Below are 14680 nucleotides of genomic sequence, written 5' to 3'. Positions count from 1 at the left end.
TGTGTGTGTGTGTGTGTGTGTGTGTGTGTGTGTGTGTGTGTGTGTGTGTGTGTGTGTGTGTGTGTTGGAGCGGAGTCGTGCACACGCGGATCGCCGCCGGTGACCGAGAGCTGCTGCTGTGTGGGGATGAAGACGGAGCGCTAATTAATGAGTCTTTCTAAATAAGAGTCTGTAGCGACAAATCATTTGCTGGCTCCGGCCTCAGCTGCCGTGTGGCCTGAAGGTTTGGAGGAGCTTCAACGCTTTGATCTCCGACCTGCAGGGGAAACGTGGGCCAGCTGGGGATGGGCCTTGTGAGCGCGCCGAGGCGGAATTAACTCCCCGAGGAACTCCCGTCCACAAATGGAGTACAGTCCAACAAAATATAATCGCCCGGCTGCGGCTGATTTGGGCCATTTCGTGTCGTTCGGCATCTTTATTTTGCGCCTATGAAGCCACGTAATGTCCTCACTGGCACTCAATGTGGCTTCTAGTCTTCTTACTGATCATCATCCTGAGCATTAGCATTAGCCCAAATGTTAATGGAGCATCTTTTAACATTTGGGCTGTTAAAGATACACTTGAGCAGTTGTTTTATCTACCTTCGAATAATTATTCAACAACAAATATGCTACCTCATTTTTGGATATATGTCTGTTTTTCAGGCCTTTAACAATTTTTTTTGGGATATTCGACCACTTTTTCAATTAGAAATGGAAGAACTCATTTATTTTGGTTGGTTTCTATAATGCCAATAGTTTGAACCAAGGATGACAACCACAACCTAGAAAAGGTTCAAGGGCAGCATTATGCATTTTCCATGCCTGTAATTTTATAGCACCATCAAGTAACTATGTTACCTTCAGTTTTTATAAAAATACTATATATATATCAAACATGATTTAAAAGAACTCTGACTTTGCAATTTAGTGCCTTGAAATTGGGCCTCTGTCTCTTTAAGAAGCTCCTGCTCTTTCTGACACTGCGCCTTCAGGAAGTCATCACAACATTGTTTCTCCATTAAGCCTTTTACAAAGTTTTTACCAGCGTTTAACAAACAAGTAGCTCCAACGAGGAGCTCAGCAAAAAATGGAGTAGCATCAGATTTTAGCGGTTGTAGTGAAACACCATGCACCATTTTTTCCCGCTGGCGCCAGACTTTCATGCTTGTTTTTGTTTTGTTTTTTACCCAGAATGCTCTGCACTTTACTTTACTTCCTGCTTTTGGAGCTGTGTCCGGTCCACTTGCATCCACATCTGCATGCAAACCACACCAGAGTTCACTTCGACCGAACTGAGACGGAGGTTTGTAGGCGAACCGGAGTTTGTCATTTTGGTCCACATCAGAGTTAGATTAACGTGGACTAACCAGGGCTGGTGTGAATGAACCCTAAGGGTCTACTTCACTGCTTGTGGGGCTGGTGGTCTGCATAAAGAGGAGGAAGGAGGGCAGCCATGAAGTTACTTAACCATTTTTTTCAGATCAGCAGCTGAAACACACTCCATAAACGGTTCAGGACTCTACAGATCGGGCTAACGTTGAGCTTCTGGGACGGTTCTAACCTGAACCCTTCAGACACTTTGATAAGAGGCTGGTCTGGGCCCAGAAAACAACCAGTTTAAATGATCTGTACCCATTCTGATAAGACCAGTCAATCATGTCACAACCTTGAGCCTCTGTATAATCTTTGTATAATAATGAATTTGAACCTTTATATCCCTTAATAAAACATTGTAGTTTTAGGTTTTATAAGCAATCCACTCTGAAATAAAGATCTCTTCAAATTTGTCCTTTAAAGCAACTAATTTAAAGTGATGTCTATATTGATGATTGTATGCAAATCTCTGATTCATTTTGTGTCCAGTCTCTCTTTTCATTTAGCTTTGTTCTTTTGCTTATCCTGAAGTCATTAGATTGCTCCTTTCATTTCCTCTAGTCACCCTGTGGCCATTCTGGGCCTTTTAATGTCTATTTATTCTCATTAGGAGCAACATTGCTGTCAGGAGGTTTCTCTTTTGCGATGATTTAATTTTTAGTGCTTCTTTCTAATCTTGCTTTTTTCCCTTAGCACTCGTTTTTGTGTCTTTTTTAAATTAAAAATGGTGCCTATATTTTTTTGGGATTGCGGTTATTTAGTTGGCGTAATTACTCGGTTTTTGTGCCACTTTGTTGTTTTGTGTCTCTGGCGGTTGTGTACAGTACAAACATGTTTCAAAAAGTTCTCTTTCGGTCTCATGGGTCCCCAAAATGTTTTTTTTCAAAACATCTTGACGATCGCCAAGATGGTTCACTGGGCAAACGTGAAACAGGGCTTGACGGACCTTTGGAAGGACCAATGTCTTTTTAATATTGGTAAATAATGAACACCGACATCAACATCAACATGGCTTTAGATGCCATGTTGTTTCTCATACAAATGTCTTATAATTGATCATTTTTCAGCCCACTTCATGTTAGGCAGGTTCAAATTAAGTTTATTCTTGGTTTTGCTGAACAGGCAATGAGGGCTACTGCTAATCGGAATACACAGTAAACTTGATGTGTCCCGATTAGAGCTTAAATCCAACATTTTGTTTTCATAAAGATTTTCCTGCTTTGGATTTAAGTATTCACTTTTCTCCCATTTTATACTTTTGTTAAACATCTTCCAGCTCCATTTCGTTGCTTGTTGTAACAGCAGGTGAGTCAAGTCCAAATCTTCTGGGATGTGTGACTGAAAGGATGATATCTCCTCCGCTGCTGGAGCGGAGCAGGGTGGAGACAACTTTAATTTCCGCAATTCTCCTTTATTTACTCTACAATTAGTAGATTAACACAGCTTTATATGACACATTCTGCTTGGTTTTCACTATGATTTATTATTACATGGGTCACAGAAGCCGAACCGACCTCATAATTCTGGCCTGAATTTCACATCCGGTTTTAATCTAATTAATCTAAATTCTCATGGATTTGAGAAACAAAAACAACTATGTGTCATGAAAACAGTTTTAAATGTATCACAAAGCAGCTTGAAAAATGATTTTGAGCTCACATTTTTGCCTTTTCTTATGTTTGACTCCTCTTCCCATGCAGCATGAAAGCAATTAAGCATTACATGTGGCTAAGCCCTTAATCTACTGTTAACAGTTGTGTTCAACACGGCACCAAAAACGAGGCCCAAGGGTTTCTGAACCACGGCGTTGGGTAAAAAAAATGGGAAACTAATGGTCAGCTTCACATTTTCTATCACCTTCAGTAAACCCATAAACCCCACTTTGCAAAGTGAGGCGATACAATTTCATTATTAATGTCTGACTTGCGCGGCAAAAAAAAACCCCCCAAAAAACAACAAAAAAAACCGGAGGATTTTGTCCCGGTCGGCAAAGTCAAGTGGAGCTCCTCTCAGCGATAATAAAAGCACAAACACATTTCAGGGACAGCTTCCCCTGCTGTGACGCGGTTAAAAAACAAAAAAACAGGACAAGTTGATGACGGCCACCGTGAAAGCTGCGGCTGGGTGTGGAAATTAGCCTGTCACGGTCCTGGACCCTGACCGGCCGCTGCGGATAATCACAGCTCTGGCACGCCGTCGGCTCTGAAATGTGACAGCGGCAACCTGTTATTTCAAGGGTCGGATGGTAATTGCGCGCTGGCCTGCGTGGGAAGATCAGAGCTGAATTAAAAAGCAGGAGATGGGAGGAGGAGGAGGGGGGTTATAACAGCGGGACGAGCAGGATTACCGCATTGTTTTCCCTGTTTGCTGCGGTCCAAGCGCTGACAGGTGAGCATGGAGAGAGTTCCTGGAAAATGACTCATCACTCCGCCGCCACTTTTCCAGGCTGACGCCCCCCACCAGCAGGAGAAATGTTCTTCCACCTGATGTGATTTCAGCTTCCTCTGCCTTCCTGTTCATGTGTCATTTCACATCCAAACTCTATTTTTCCTCACTGTAATAACGTCAGATGTACTTTATTCATCTGTGAGCAGCTCGTTTTTTCTTTGTTTTTTTTTTTTTTTGTTATTTGATGAACAGCTGCAGGGTGTGTTTTTGGGCTTTTCTAATGATTGCGCCCATCTAAGCCGCCTACATCAATACCAGGCATTCTGACCTGCGGATAAAGTGAAAACTCCATTAAAATAAAGCACTTAACAGCAAACAAAAATCCCCCAAACTGCACACACACACTATCCGGATAAAAACCCATCATCTGATCAGTCACAGGTTCATAAGTCCAAACTGTTTTTCTCTTACTGCATGAAATAGCCAGCCTGGTTTCATCTCGGCAGCTCTCTCTCTGATCCACCCTGGTTTCTTTCTGATTTCATTTTCAGGTAAAAAAACACAACAAAACAAAACACTTCAGTTTGACTTTTGTTTTTGAAATTCTGCCTGGCTTATGCTACATTTTACGCTCCAGAAGACCGTCTGATGAGCTCTCGGGTGCAAAATGTTCCTTTAACTTTAATTTCTCTTCGTATTTTCCCCTCCCGGCGCCTCTCTTCGCTCTGTATCCAAACCAATCACCAAGGTGCAGCAAGGGGGGTGGGAGCACAAAGTAGAATAGCAGGAGGGGGAAATCTGAGTCAGTATTCTTTAAAAAGATGAAATAAAAGATGTTCTGTATCTGTCTGTCCTTTGCAAAGTCTTTGGTGCATCAAAATGCTCTGCTGTTACCATGGTAACAATGGAGAGAGAGAAAAACAAAACAAAACAGAGAACCTGTACACTTATTTGTTTTCTTTGCAAACAACCCAAACATTTGTCTGTTAACCTTCATATCCGTCAGAAAATAATTACTGTCATCGTGATGAAAAAGAGACGTAAGAAGGCACTCAACGGTTCAAACAAAACCTGACGGAAACTCACAGCATGCTGGGCAGAGGAGGTCATGAATGAGGAGCCAAATGGGTCGAGCCGCTTTGTGTCTCTATGGTCTGAAGTTGCCAAGATTCACAAACAAGCCACAATGGGTCAGGTTGCCCGACTTCTGGGTTTTTTTATTTTATCCAGATTTTGTTCGCTAGACTAAGGCAAAGCTATCTCACCTGTGTGTGACTGGATCACAGTGTCTGTAGTTGTTCTGTGAAGACCTCAGAGGTCTGTGAGAGAACATTAGCATGAACTACATGAACACAGCAGACAATTAAGGTTAGGGTTATAAATAAGTAACCCAATAATGACATCCTGCATTATTGCAGAGAAGGAGTCAAGGGACCCATGGTAACAAAGCTGAGCTGCAGAGATCAACAAAAGGGGGCAAGTTGTTAATAGGACAATTATTGAAAGTAAATGTGGTCTTTATTAAAGAGGAGCAGGAAAAAAACCATTGTTGAAATGAAGACATATCTGCCTAATCTTGTTCAGAGAGTCAGAGAACAGAAGAAGTTGTGAATGATAACGTAAATTTTCTGTTTTAGAGTCGTGGTCTAGCTAGCTAGCTAGTGTTAGCGATGGCAGCATAGGAAGTGAGCAAAGCCGTTCAGTCCTTGTTGGGCCACGGTTTTAAATATTGAAGTGCCATCAATACTTTGTTCAGATCAGCACGTCTCTCCCTGCAGTGGAGGATGGCTGTCTAGAGTGCAGGTAAGCTTCATAGCGTTGAACTGACGCATTACATACGTCACAGCTAAAGCTCTCAACATTTCAATTCAAATGCAAAAAGACTTTTTTTTTTCATCCCAAAGGGAAGTGAAATGTTGTTGCAGCTCATAACATTTGAATATTTTCAAAGCGTCCTTGTTGATGGTGACACTGTGGGCAGGAAATCTTGCAATAATCCGATTAAACCTCTGACTGTTTGTTGTCATGACTGCGGTGTCATGCTGACAGATCAATTCCATTCTCATCTTCAGAGACGTCAGAGTCTTATTCTGGCATTGAAGCAACAAGCCCCGTATGCTTGGGAGCAGCTACGTGTGCAGCGTTTTGTAGTTTAAAGAAGTTCTATGGATTCATGACGTTGGAATGACACACCATGTTTAATGAACTGAGGTGCTGTAAGAGCTCTGGTGGAGCCAGCTGCACCTTGTCCAAAACAAAAACAAACCGTCATCTTCCTGCCACTTCCTGTTGTCTTCTTTGTGGTTTTCACCAGTAGTAACATCCGACTGTTGATCACATGACTCGTGTGATGCGAGAAAAAGCGTTTCCATTGCAGTTCTGTGAAATACGTCTATTTCAATACCCAGCACAACTATTTTTTTATAGAAAAAAAATTGTGTTTTTCAAAATTGGTGTTTTTCCTTTAAGCCGGTGTAAAGTCTCTGCTCCTTTTGTTCTTTCCGTCTCTTCTGCCATAAATCTTCCCTGAAACTTGGAAGTCATCCATTCCACCAACTGTGCTCCCACCTTCCTCACTCCCTCTGCCAGCTGTTTTGGATGATAAAACCCCAGATCCTTAAATTCATCCACCTAAACTCCATCCATTCTTTGCTTCCACTTATCACTCACTCATATACATGTTTTATGTTGCCTTGCTTTGGCTGACTTTCATTACTCTTCTCCCTCGAGGTTACCTCCACTTACAGCCTATCCTCCACCTTCTCATTATTCTCACTGCAGATAACAATGTAGTCTCTGAACACCACGGCCCACAGGGACTGTGGATTATAAAAGCAGGTGATTCAACAGCTTGATAGTTCAAAGTTGGGTATACCTTTGCAACCAGCAGGTTATTGCATATGTTTTTGCATCGTCTCACCGAACAGGTTTGTTGGTTTTCCAGGTCAGCTCTACAGGACAAACTGTGTTTTACAATGAAGGGTTGAGATTCCCCGTGTGCCTCGCTCTCAACCAGAAGAAATCCATGTGCACAACTTTGTGTACCGAGTGAATCCATTTTTATGACTTCTATTTTTATTTCACCCCCTCGGCACCCTTTAGGCTCTGCAGCAAAACATCATGTCTTAGATCGAAATACATTCTCTCACAGCCGCGAACATATGCTGTAAATCTCCGTTTTGCGGCCTGTTGAATCCTGAGCCATCTGGAGAATACGCAGCGCGCTTTCTTTACACGCAGCTTCGATAATCAAAGTCTGCTCATGCACAAGCAGCGTCTCTGTTGAGCCTGAACTTCACCGAGGAATCCCCCCAAAAAACAGACCTTCACCAGGGATCTTCAGCCAACAGAGTATCGGGATTCTTCTTCTTTTTTTGTTTCTTTTTCTTTTAATCTGTCCCAACTGGCATTGTGGCGCTCAGGATTGAGTGCCAAGGTGAAGGCTAAAAGGCTCACAAGTGGAATGTTGCAGCTTTTGACCCAATGCTCCACTTGATATACATTTATATAAAACTTGATTAGAAATTTACTTCAAATGTAAATCAACCAGAGACAAAAAAAGAAAAGGAAAAAAAACAAAGAAAGGGAGAAAGGTAAAGAAAAAAATGAAAGGAGACAGTAGTGGAGGAGAGTGGACACAGGTCAACACCCTTGAAGCCTCTAAACCTGCATGAAGAGAGAAAAACCAAACAGCAGCAGCAGCAGCAGCCTCCTCAGGACAGGAGACAAGCTTCTACGTTGGATTGGATCTTTATTTTTACACTTCCAGCGTGTCTCTTTGAGTCACTGCAGACAGAGGATTCATTCAGTTGCCAATGTTTGTATCAGGATTTGGCAACAGCAAAAAAAACAAAACAAAACAAAAAAAACCTAAATGCTTATTTTGGCATCAGATGCTTGAACCAATACACACACTTGTGCAGGTAAAACTGTGTTTTATCTCTAAACTTGCCAACTATCTCCGAGAACAAGATGCTGTTTACCACAAGTACAGAGGAACTGCCAAGATGTGCAATTAGTGTGTATTTCATGGACACAGAGCAAATATTTTTGTTACATATTTAATGGGTAGTATTATGTATAATCAACTTCTTTGAGTTTAGATCATGTTATAATTTTATACATTATATATATTTTTTTACCATTCACAACCAATAAGTTAATGAAAATTTGACATGCAAACAGCTGCAACCAGTAAAACTGTATTCAGATTTTACATAATCGAGTAACTGAAGCTGTTGGACAAAATGTCCACATGTCCTTTATGTCGGTGGTTCTGCTGCTCTCTCAATGCATGTTAGTGTCGCCCTCCACCTCATGCGGACGCAACAGAAATACCAAGACCTGTCTGGTGGTCTTTGAGCTCTCACACATTTATAATGTAAAGTAAATAATAAGTAGTGAATTCTATTACTCTACGGCATATTTATGCATCTTGAAATGTGCTTTATAAAAATAATTTAAGTTTACTTGTGTCATTAGATCGACGCCGTTTGCAGTATGTAGATAATGTGAAATTTTGAAAGAGAAGCAAAGCAGCTGCATGGCTGCAAACACAAAAATAAAGATTGCCAGTCAGCGTGGACGCTGCTAATGAGCGAAGAAGACGAGAAGCTCACAGCTGTGTTTGTGCTGTCATTAGAGCTCATTTGCTTTGCGATTGAGAAGGTAATAATGAGCAGATCGAAGGAGAAAACGCTGTGTTATGTTTTTCTTTTTGTCCAGCAACATAACCAAAGCCATTCAATCTTTTCAGGAATCTGAGGACAAATTAACTAAACGACACGCTTGAAAAAATATGAAGGCAAAATGCCTCAGAAAGACGCAACAAATCCTAAATTTGTGCGCTTTTTTTTATTTATTTATTTATTATTATTCAAAAAGTTACAACCAGCTGGTTGGAGGACCAGTACTTCTAAAACCCTAGTTCCACATCAGCTGAAACAATAAATCTGGAGTAATAGATGATTCACAAAAGGGTTTTTCTTAAATATTAATTTAGCATGTTGCATTTATTTCAGCTAGACTAAAATGAAAGTTGGAATTATCTGAAAATTTTGAGGCCTGTGGTTCCAAACCACCGCTGCCCTAAAGCAACACTCAGCAACTCAGAGTCAGTTTCATTCAAATCTCAAGATTTAAAACACATATATATATATATTTCACTAGATTTTAAATTAGCACAGCAATTATTCATGTCATCCTTCTGGGAAAATATTGAGCATTTTACATACCTCATTTTTTTCAGCAAATTTGTTTTGACAGCCACGTCAGCTCAAATTTGAACTCTTTGGTGAACACGCTTGAGAATCGAGTCTAAATGTTTACGGAAACAGGAGAAGGTTGTCGAGGACTTGAGATGAAAAATGTTTCATTTTAAACCTGTTAAGTGCCAAATGGTCTGGTTTTCCCATGGTTGTGCAAAACACTATACGCCGGAGAGACAGAGCGTTCGTTCGTTCGTTCGGCAGCATCGTTAACATTTAAAGAGCAGCCAGTCGGCCGTTAGCTCCTCGGGGTTTGGGCGTATTCAGAGTGGCGGCGCTGTCTGAGGTCACCATCACCGTGTTTGTGTCCCGTCTTCTCTTCATTTTGTTGTCAGAAAACCGAGGCTATTTAATTGCAGCCCCGTTGACACTAAACTTTCCCAAATTACTCTCAACCAATTAAGCTGCCATTTCGTAATTATCACAAGCTGATGCGTTTTTTTATTTTTATTTTATTATGTTCATATATCTCTGCTTACTTGACGACTCTATGTTTTATTTCCTGTTTGGTTTGGTTTTTTGGACGTTAAGCAAAGAACAGAAGGCATTATGTGCTTCCAAATGCAGCTGGCCTCATGTGGACATAACAGACAACATAGTCCGGGGCGTCCGCAGTGTTAATCCCAACAGAAACTCTTGCATCCTAAATACAAAGGAGCGTTGTGTGAGTGGCAGCGTTTAGTCGGAGAGCTGCAGAAACAGGGAGTGTGTGCGGCTGCTGGCTCGTGTTCACATGTTTGCTTTTGAGGTTTTGGGGATTAAGTTGAGCTGATTCAATGCACAGCGCCTTAGTGTAATAGAAAAAGCAAAAGCATATCCGTATCAGCATGCTTTGCTGCTGATGCGGGGAAATTCATTCACAGAAATTATGCTCTGCAGAAGTGTTTCACCAGATTGGTTCAGGATTCGTAAAATTAAAGGTCACAGGAAGAGGAAACGTTTTGTTCCTCCGTCTGGTGAAGAAAGTCTTTTTTTCCTCCTTTGGTCTGGGCCATGATGTAGAAATACTACACTTTCACTGAAATTGCACAAAGTTAAGAAAGAAAAATTGTGACATGTTTTACTTCCTTTTAATTAAGCTACAAAAGTAATTAATTCCCTCTGCCATTAAAATAATCCAGCATATTATAAATCATAAGCCTTTTATTCTGATTTTGACTGAAACAAGTCTAAATGGATATATTCAATAAATTCTACATGCAGACTTGATATTTTTAAGCCTTGATTTATTTTAATCATAATAAATTTCCGTTTACTCTTAATGAAAATATAACATTTAAGACTCGAGTATTACATCCTGTTAATAAAAAAACTATTTAATACAAAAATGTGGTTTTATGAAAATATGTTTAATACTTGTATCAAGGTTGTTTGTTTTTCAAAACATACTTTTAATTAAGTTAAATTCAGTTTATTTCTATAAAGCCAAATCAAATATCACCTCAAGGCACTTCACAAAAAAGTCAATTCAATTATACATACATTCCAATTGATCCATGTTTTCAAACAATAAGTGCTCTCTATGCCTTTATGTCATTGGGGATTAAAAGTTATCAAAAGCTTGAGTTTTTCTGTGCGTGCTGAAGGGGCGGAGCCTCAAAGTTTGATTTCTCTCCAAGAATTTTAAAACGCCGTGACTTTCACACACAAGGCCTGAATTACACCAGACTTGGCTTGAATGATTCCTCTCTGGCCTCCAACAATCACATATGGTCAAATGCTGACATCATCAAAAGTAACACGATACGGCAGCCATGTGGGAAAACAGTTACTGTGATAGGCTGTGCTGCATCCAACCTGCTTCACCTCCAAACTAACCAGTTCTACATGTATGAAGTAATAAACATTTGTGTTAATTCCTATACTGTTTGTCCTCAATTTAGTTGTCGGTTAAATAAATACCACTAAATGTCATGATGAAAGTTCATATTGCCCATTCTTACTTGAGAACGCATCTGAATCAAATAGATGTATTTTCTCCTTAGCATTCAATCACCTCTACAGAGCCTCAGAAAGGAGACACTTGGTTGACTGAGGTGTGCTGTAGAAGAGATATGTCTAAACGTCACGAAGTAGCTCTGAAGGGCTGAACTCCAGAATCATTTCAGTTCCACTGAAATGATTCAGTTCAGAAGGTGCATCTCACCTTCCAAAAACAGAAGGTGAGACGCACCGGGTGCATCGTACCCAGTGGTTGCTATGTTCTCTCAGACTCCATTAGCTACAGACCTCCAAGTTTCATGTGGCCTTCTTGCATCACGAAGTGTAAATCAAAGCAGCGTTGTTAAGTGTGTCACCACTGGCTTCTTGAGCTGCAGAGGTGTGTCCTCTGGAGTGATGATTCACCCTTTTCTCTCTGCCAATCCAGTGGACGAGTCTTGGTTTGGCAGTTGCCAGGAGAAACAGCACTTTCCTGATGGCACTGCGTCAGGCTAGGTGGAGAGCAGGATGTAACGGTGTGGAGATGTTTTCCAGGAGCAAGCCAAGAGACTTGGGAGAATTTCTTGCTCCCAACTTTACGATAGTTTGGAGGATGGTCCTTTCCTGTTCCAGATTTTTACCAAGTGTAAAAGTCAGAGTCCATAAAGACATAGATGAGTGATTTTTTTCCCCTTAAACGTCTTCCCAGAATGTTAGAGGCTGTCGTAGAGTGGCATCACATTACACCCAATGGACCAAGAATGGGATGTCCCTTAAGTTTATACAAATGAGTATATTTTTGGATATATTGCACAAACTTACACATTATTTCCTGTCTTAATGTGCAACAAGTAACAAAAACCGTCAAGCCCATGACAAACTGAACAGGCACCAACTTCCCAGATCCCATCTAATGGCAAATTCACTACAACCTTTATTGAGGTATTTGATCTTCTGCTTGTTGGTTGTTTCTACGAGACGAGGCTGCTGTTTATTTCAGGCACATGGGTACAGAATGATGATTCAAAGGGATTTACGAAAGTTGCAAAGGATGCAATGGGGCTACTGAACGAAGGCTGGAAGTACACACACCAGGGATTGCACGGCAAACCCCAGAAATTCCATAAAAGCTGCGACGCCTCGACACGGAGTCGCCATGTGTTCAGCCATAAACAGCAAGTTAACATGTTTCATTTTCCTGCAGCAGCAGGAAAAGACTCAAACATTCTGTATCAGGCGTCCTGCCTTCATTTGCATATCTCTCCCTTCCATCTTGGTGCTGATCTGTCAATCTTTGCAAAGACTTTGCTGCATCGCAACGCTCTGCCGTTGCCATGGCAACAATAGAGAACCCAAGGAAAGAAAAAAGAAAAAGGCTGTTTTTATTATTTTCTTTCTTTCTCTCTTCTCTCCAACATCTGCTGCTGTAGCCTCAGACTCAGGCAGATGTGCGAGTCCGTGGTGTGACACTAAGAATCCACGTCGGTGGACAAAAAAAAAAAAAAGAAAGAAATCTGCCACACAGAACTCAGCTGAAACACACACACACACACACACACACACGGTTCCTCTCTCTCTTCCCTTCTCCAGGATGTTGCACGCCCACCATTCCACATTAATTATCTCTCATTCGCCCCCTCCCCTCACCCCAAACCCTCGTCCATCCTCGCTTCACGCCAACATCACCACGGCAACCAGGAGACCATACTGATGGCGTCCCGGTGGCTGCACCTCACCATCTTCAACCATCAGCACCAACCTGACATCATCATCGTCATCATCATCGTCAGTCAGCTGAACGTGTTTACTCACATTCCTCTGAGTCGGATCAGGACCTGGTTGTTGTGGTTCTGCTCCAGAGTGTCAACAAAGTCTTGCACCTCCTCGGTGTGCTTCCCCTCGTCTTCCTGCAGCTGCTGTTGCTCAGTCTGTAGCATCTCCTCACCCTGCACCTCCTCCTCCTCCTCCTCTTCCTCCTGCAGCTGCTGCTCCTCCTCCTCAGCTTGCTGCATCTCCTCAACCTCGCATGGTTGCACCTCCTGCATCTCCTCCATGAGTGACATCTTCACCTCCTCCACCTCTTCCCGCTCCTCTTGTTCCTCCATCAACTTCTGGAAAAGTCCACCCTCCTGTTGCTCCTCCTCGGTTTCCGTCACCCCCACAGGGAGCTGCGCCTCCTCCGCCTCATCACTCATCTCTCTCTGCTACTTTCTTTTTTTTTTTTGTCTTTTTCTCCAGAAGTGTTCACAGAGCTGAGTTTGGTCCCCGCGAAGGCGTCTCAGAGTGCCGGAGTGGAGAAAACATCAACGCAGATTGAAGAAGAAGAAAAAGAAGAAGAAGAGTAGAAGAGTTTTTCCAACTTCATCCAACTTCCTCTGATGTCACTCTGCAGGACAATCCAAATGGTTGCCCTCTGCCCGGTGGGGAGGTTGGGTGAGAGATTGCAAAAAAAATAAACAAACAAAAAAAATGTCTTTTTTTTTCTTTTAAAGAGGGAAGAACAAACAGCAAAAGCAAGGCGATCAGTTTAACTCTGCGCTCCAACACTGCGGCGGACTCCAAGCATCGCCGTGGCAACGCAAGGGGGAGGTCGACCAGCGATAAAGATGGGATGGAGAGAGGGAGGGAAAAAGGGAGAGAGAGGGAGCGAGAGAGGAGAGTGATGAAGGAGGACAAAAGAGAAAGCAGGGAACATTGCTTAGCGTTTCCGTGGAAACTCAACAACGGTTGCCAAGAGTGATGGAATCCTGCAGCTGACAGACCAGCCTCTTCCTCCTCTTCCTCCTCCTCCACATCTCTCCCCACCTCCCGGATTCAGAAGAGCAGAACTTTACTCTAAAGGTGCAAAGCGAAACATCCCAGTCTGTCCTGCCCTCTGACCTGCTGCCAGAGATGCAGCGTGTGTGTGAGTGTGTGGGGGTGTGTGTGTGTGTGTGTGTGTGTGTAGGGCTTTAGACAACGATGATGTAATGTTCCTGAAAATCACAGTCACACATCCTCAGTCAGATGGAACAATCGTACAGTGAATAGAGCTATTAGCGCCCTCAAGAGGCTCCACTGGTCAATGCAGAAAAAGAGAGAAAAAAATTGGTTGTAGAGGCACCATGCAAAACCCAGACTGGGACAAATATATATCTACGTTGCTTTATGACAGTGGCTGCGTTTCCAGTACAAATGTTCGCAAATATTTGTCTGTATTCTTTTAATGTAAAAAATAAATTAAAAATCCACACAATATCACATTTGCGGTGTTTCCATTATATAAGAAATTAAATTAAAGTTTTTATGAACTGTGTGATGCTGTGAAAGCTGTGATGGAGCCAGCTGCACATTATTCAGAACAAACCATCATTGTCCTACCATTTCCTGTCGTCGTCTTCTTTGTTGTTTTCACCAGTAGTAACATCCAGCTGTTGATCACGTTACTGTTGTGATGCGAAAAATTACAGCATTGCAGTTTTGCGAAATTCATCTATTTAGATACGGCCAAAAAACCACAGCAAAATTTTTTTGGTGAAAAATGTGTTTGTTTGTTTTTTTTCTTTCGAAATTAGCGTGTTTCTATTAAGCAAAGTCATTTTCCTATTTTCAATTTGTGCAACTCTATGGTTAATGGAAACACAACTTCAGTTTTTTATTTCCGGTTCTCTACATGTTTTAGACGTGTCTCTGTTCCAGAGCAGCTGATTCAAGCATGACCTCCTCTGCATCCCATCCAGTCGAGCCTCTTTGTCACCCACTTATTCAAGT

At 41.9% G+C, this 14680-nt stretch overlaps 1 protein-coding gene across 2 annotated transcripts in view; it reads right to left on the bottom strand.

Annotated features, from left to right (window-relative positions):
* Positions 1 to 14091, bottom strand: part of LOC103151396 (calcium/calmodulin-dependent 3',5'-cyclic nucleotide phosphodiesterase 1A) — a 41039-nt gene extending 26948 nt beyond the window's left edge. Inside the window, exon 1 of one of the 2 annotated variants that reach the window (XM_016681405.1) lies at positions 12743 to 14091. In XM_016681405.1, coding sequence (XP_016536891.1) covers positions 12743 to 13125 — 383 coding nt within the window. In that variant the 5' untranslated portion in view covers positions 13126 to 14091. The remainder of the gene's footprint in view (positions 1 to 12742) is intronic. The other variant, XM_007571436.2, reaches the window with a different exon arrangement.
* Between the last annotated feature and the right edge of the window lie 589 nt (positions 14092 to 14680).

This window comes from Poecilia formosa, unplaced genomic scaffold (assembly GCF_000485575.1).
Source record: "Poecilia formosa unplaced genomic scaffold, Poecilia_formosa-5.1.2 Scaffold280, whole genome shotgun sequence".
Lineage (NCBI taxonomy): Eukaryota > Metazoa > Chordata > Actinopteri > Cyprinodontiformes > Poeciliidae > Poecilia > Poecilia formosa.
The sequence above is the reverse complement of the archived record's forward strand: the minus strand, read 5'-3'. Positions and strand labels throughout refer to the sequence as shown.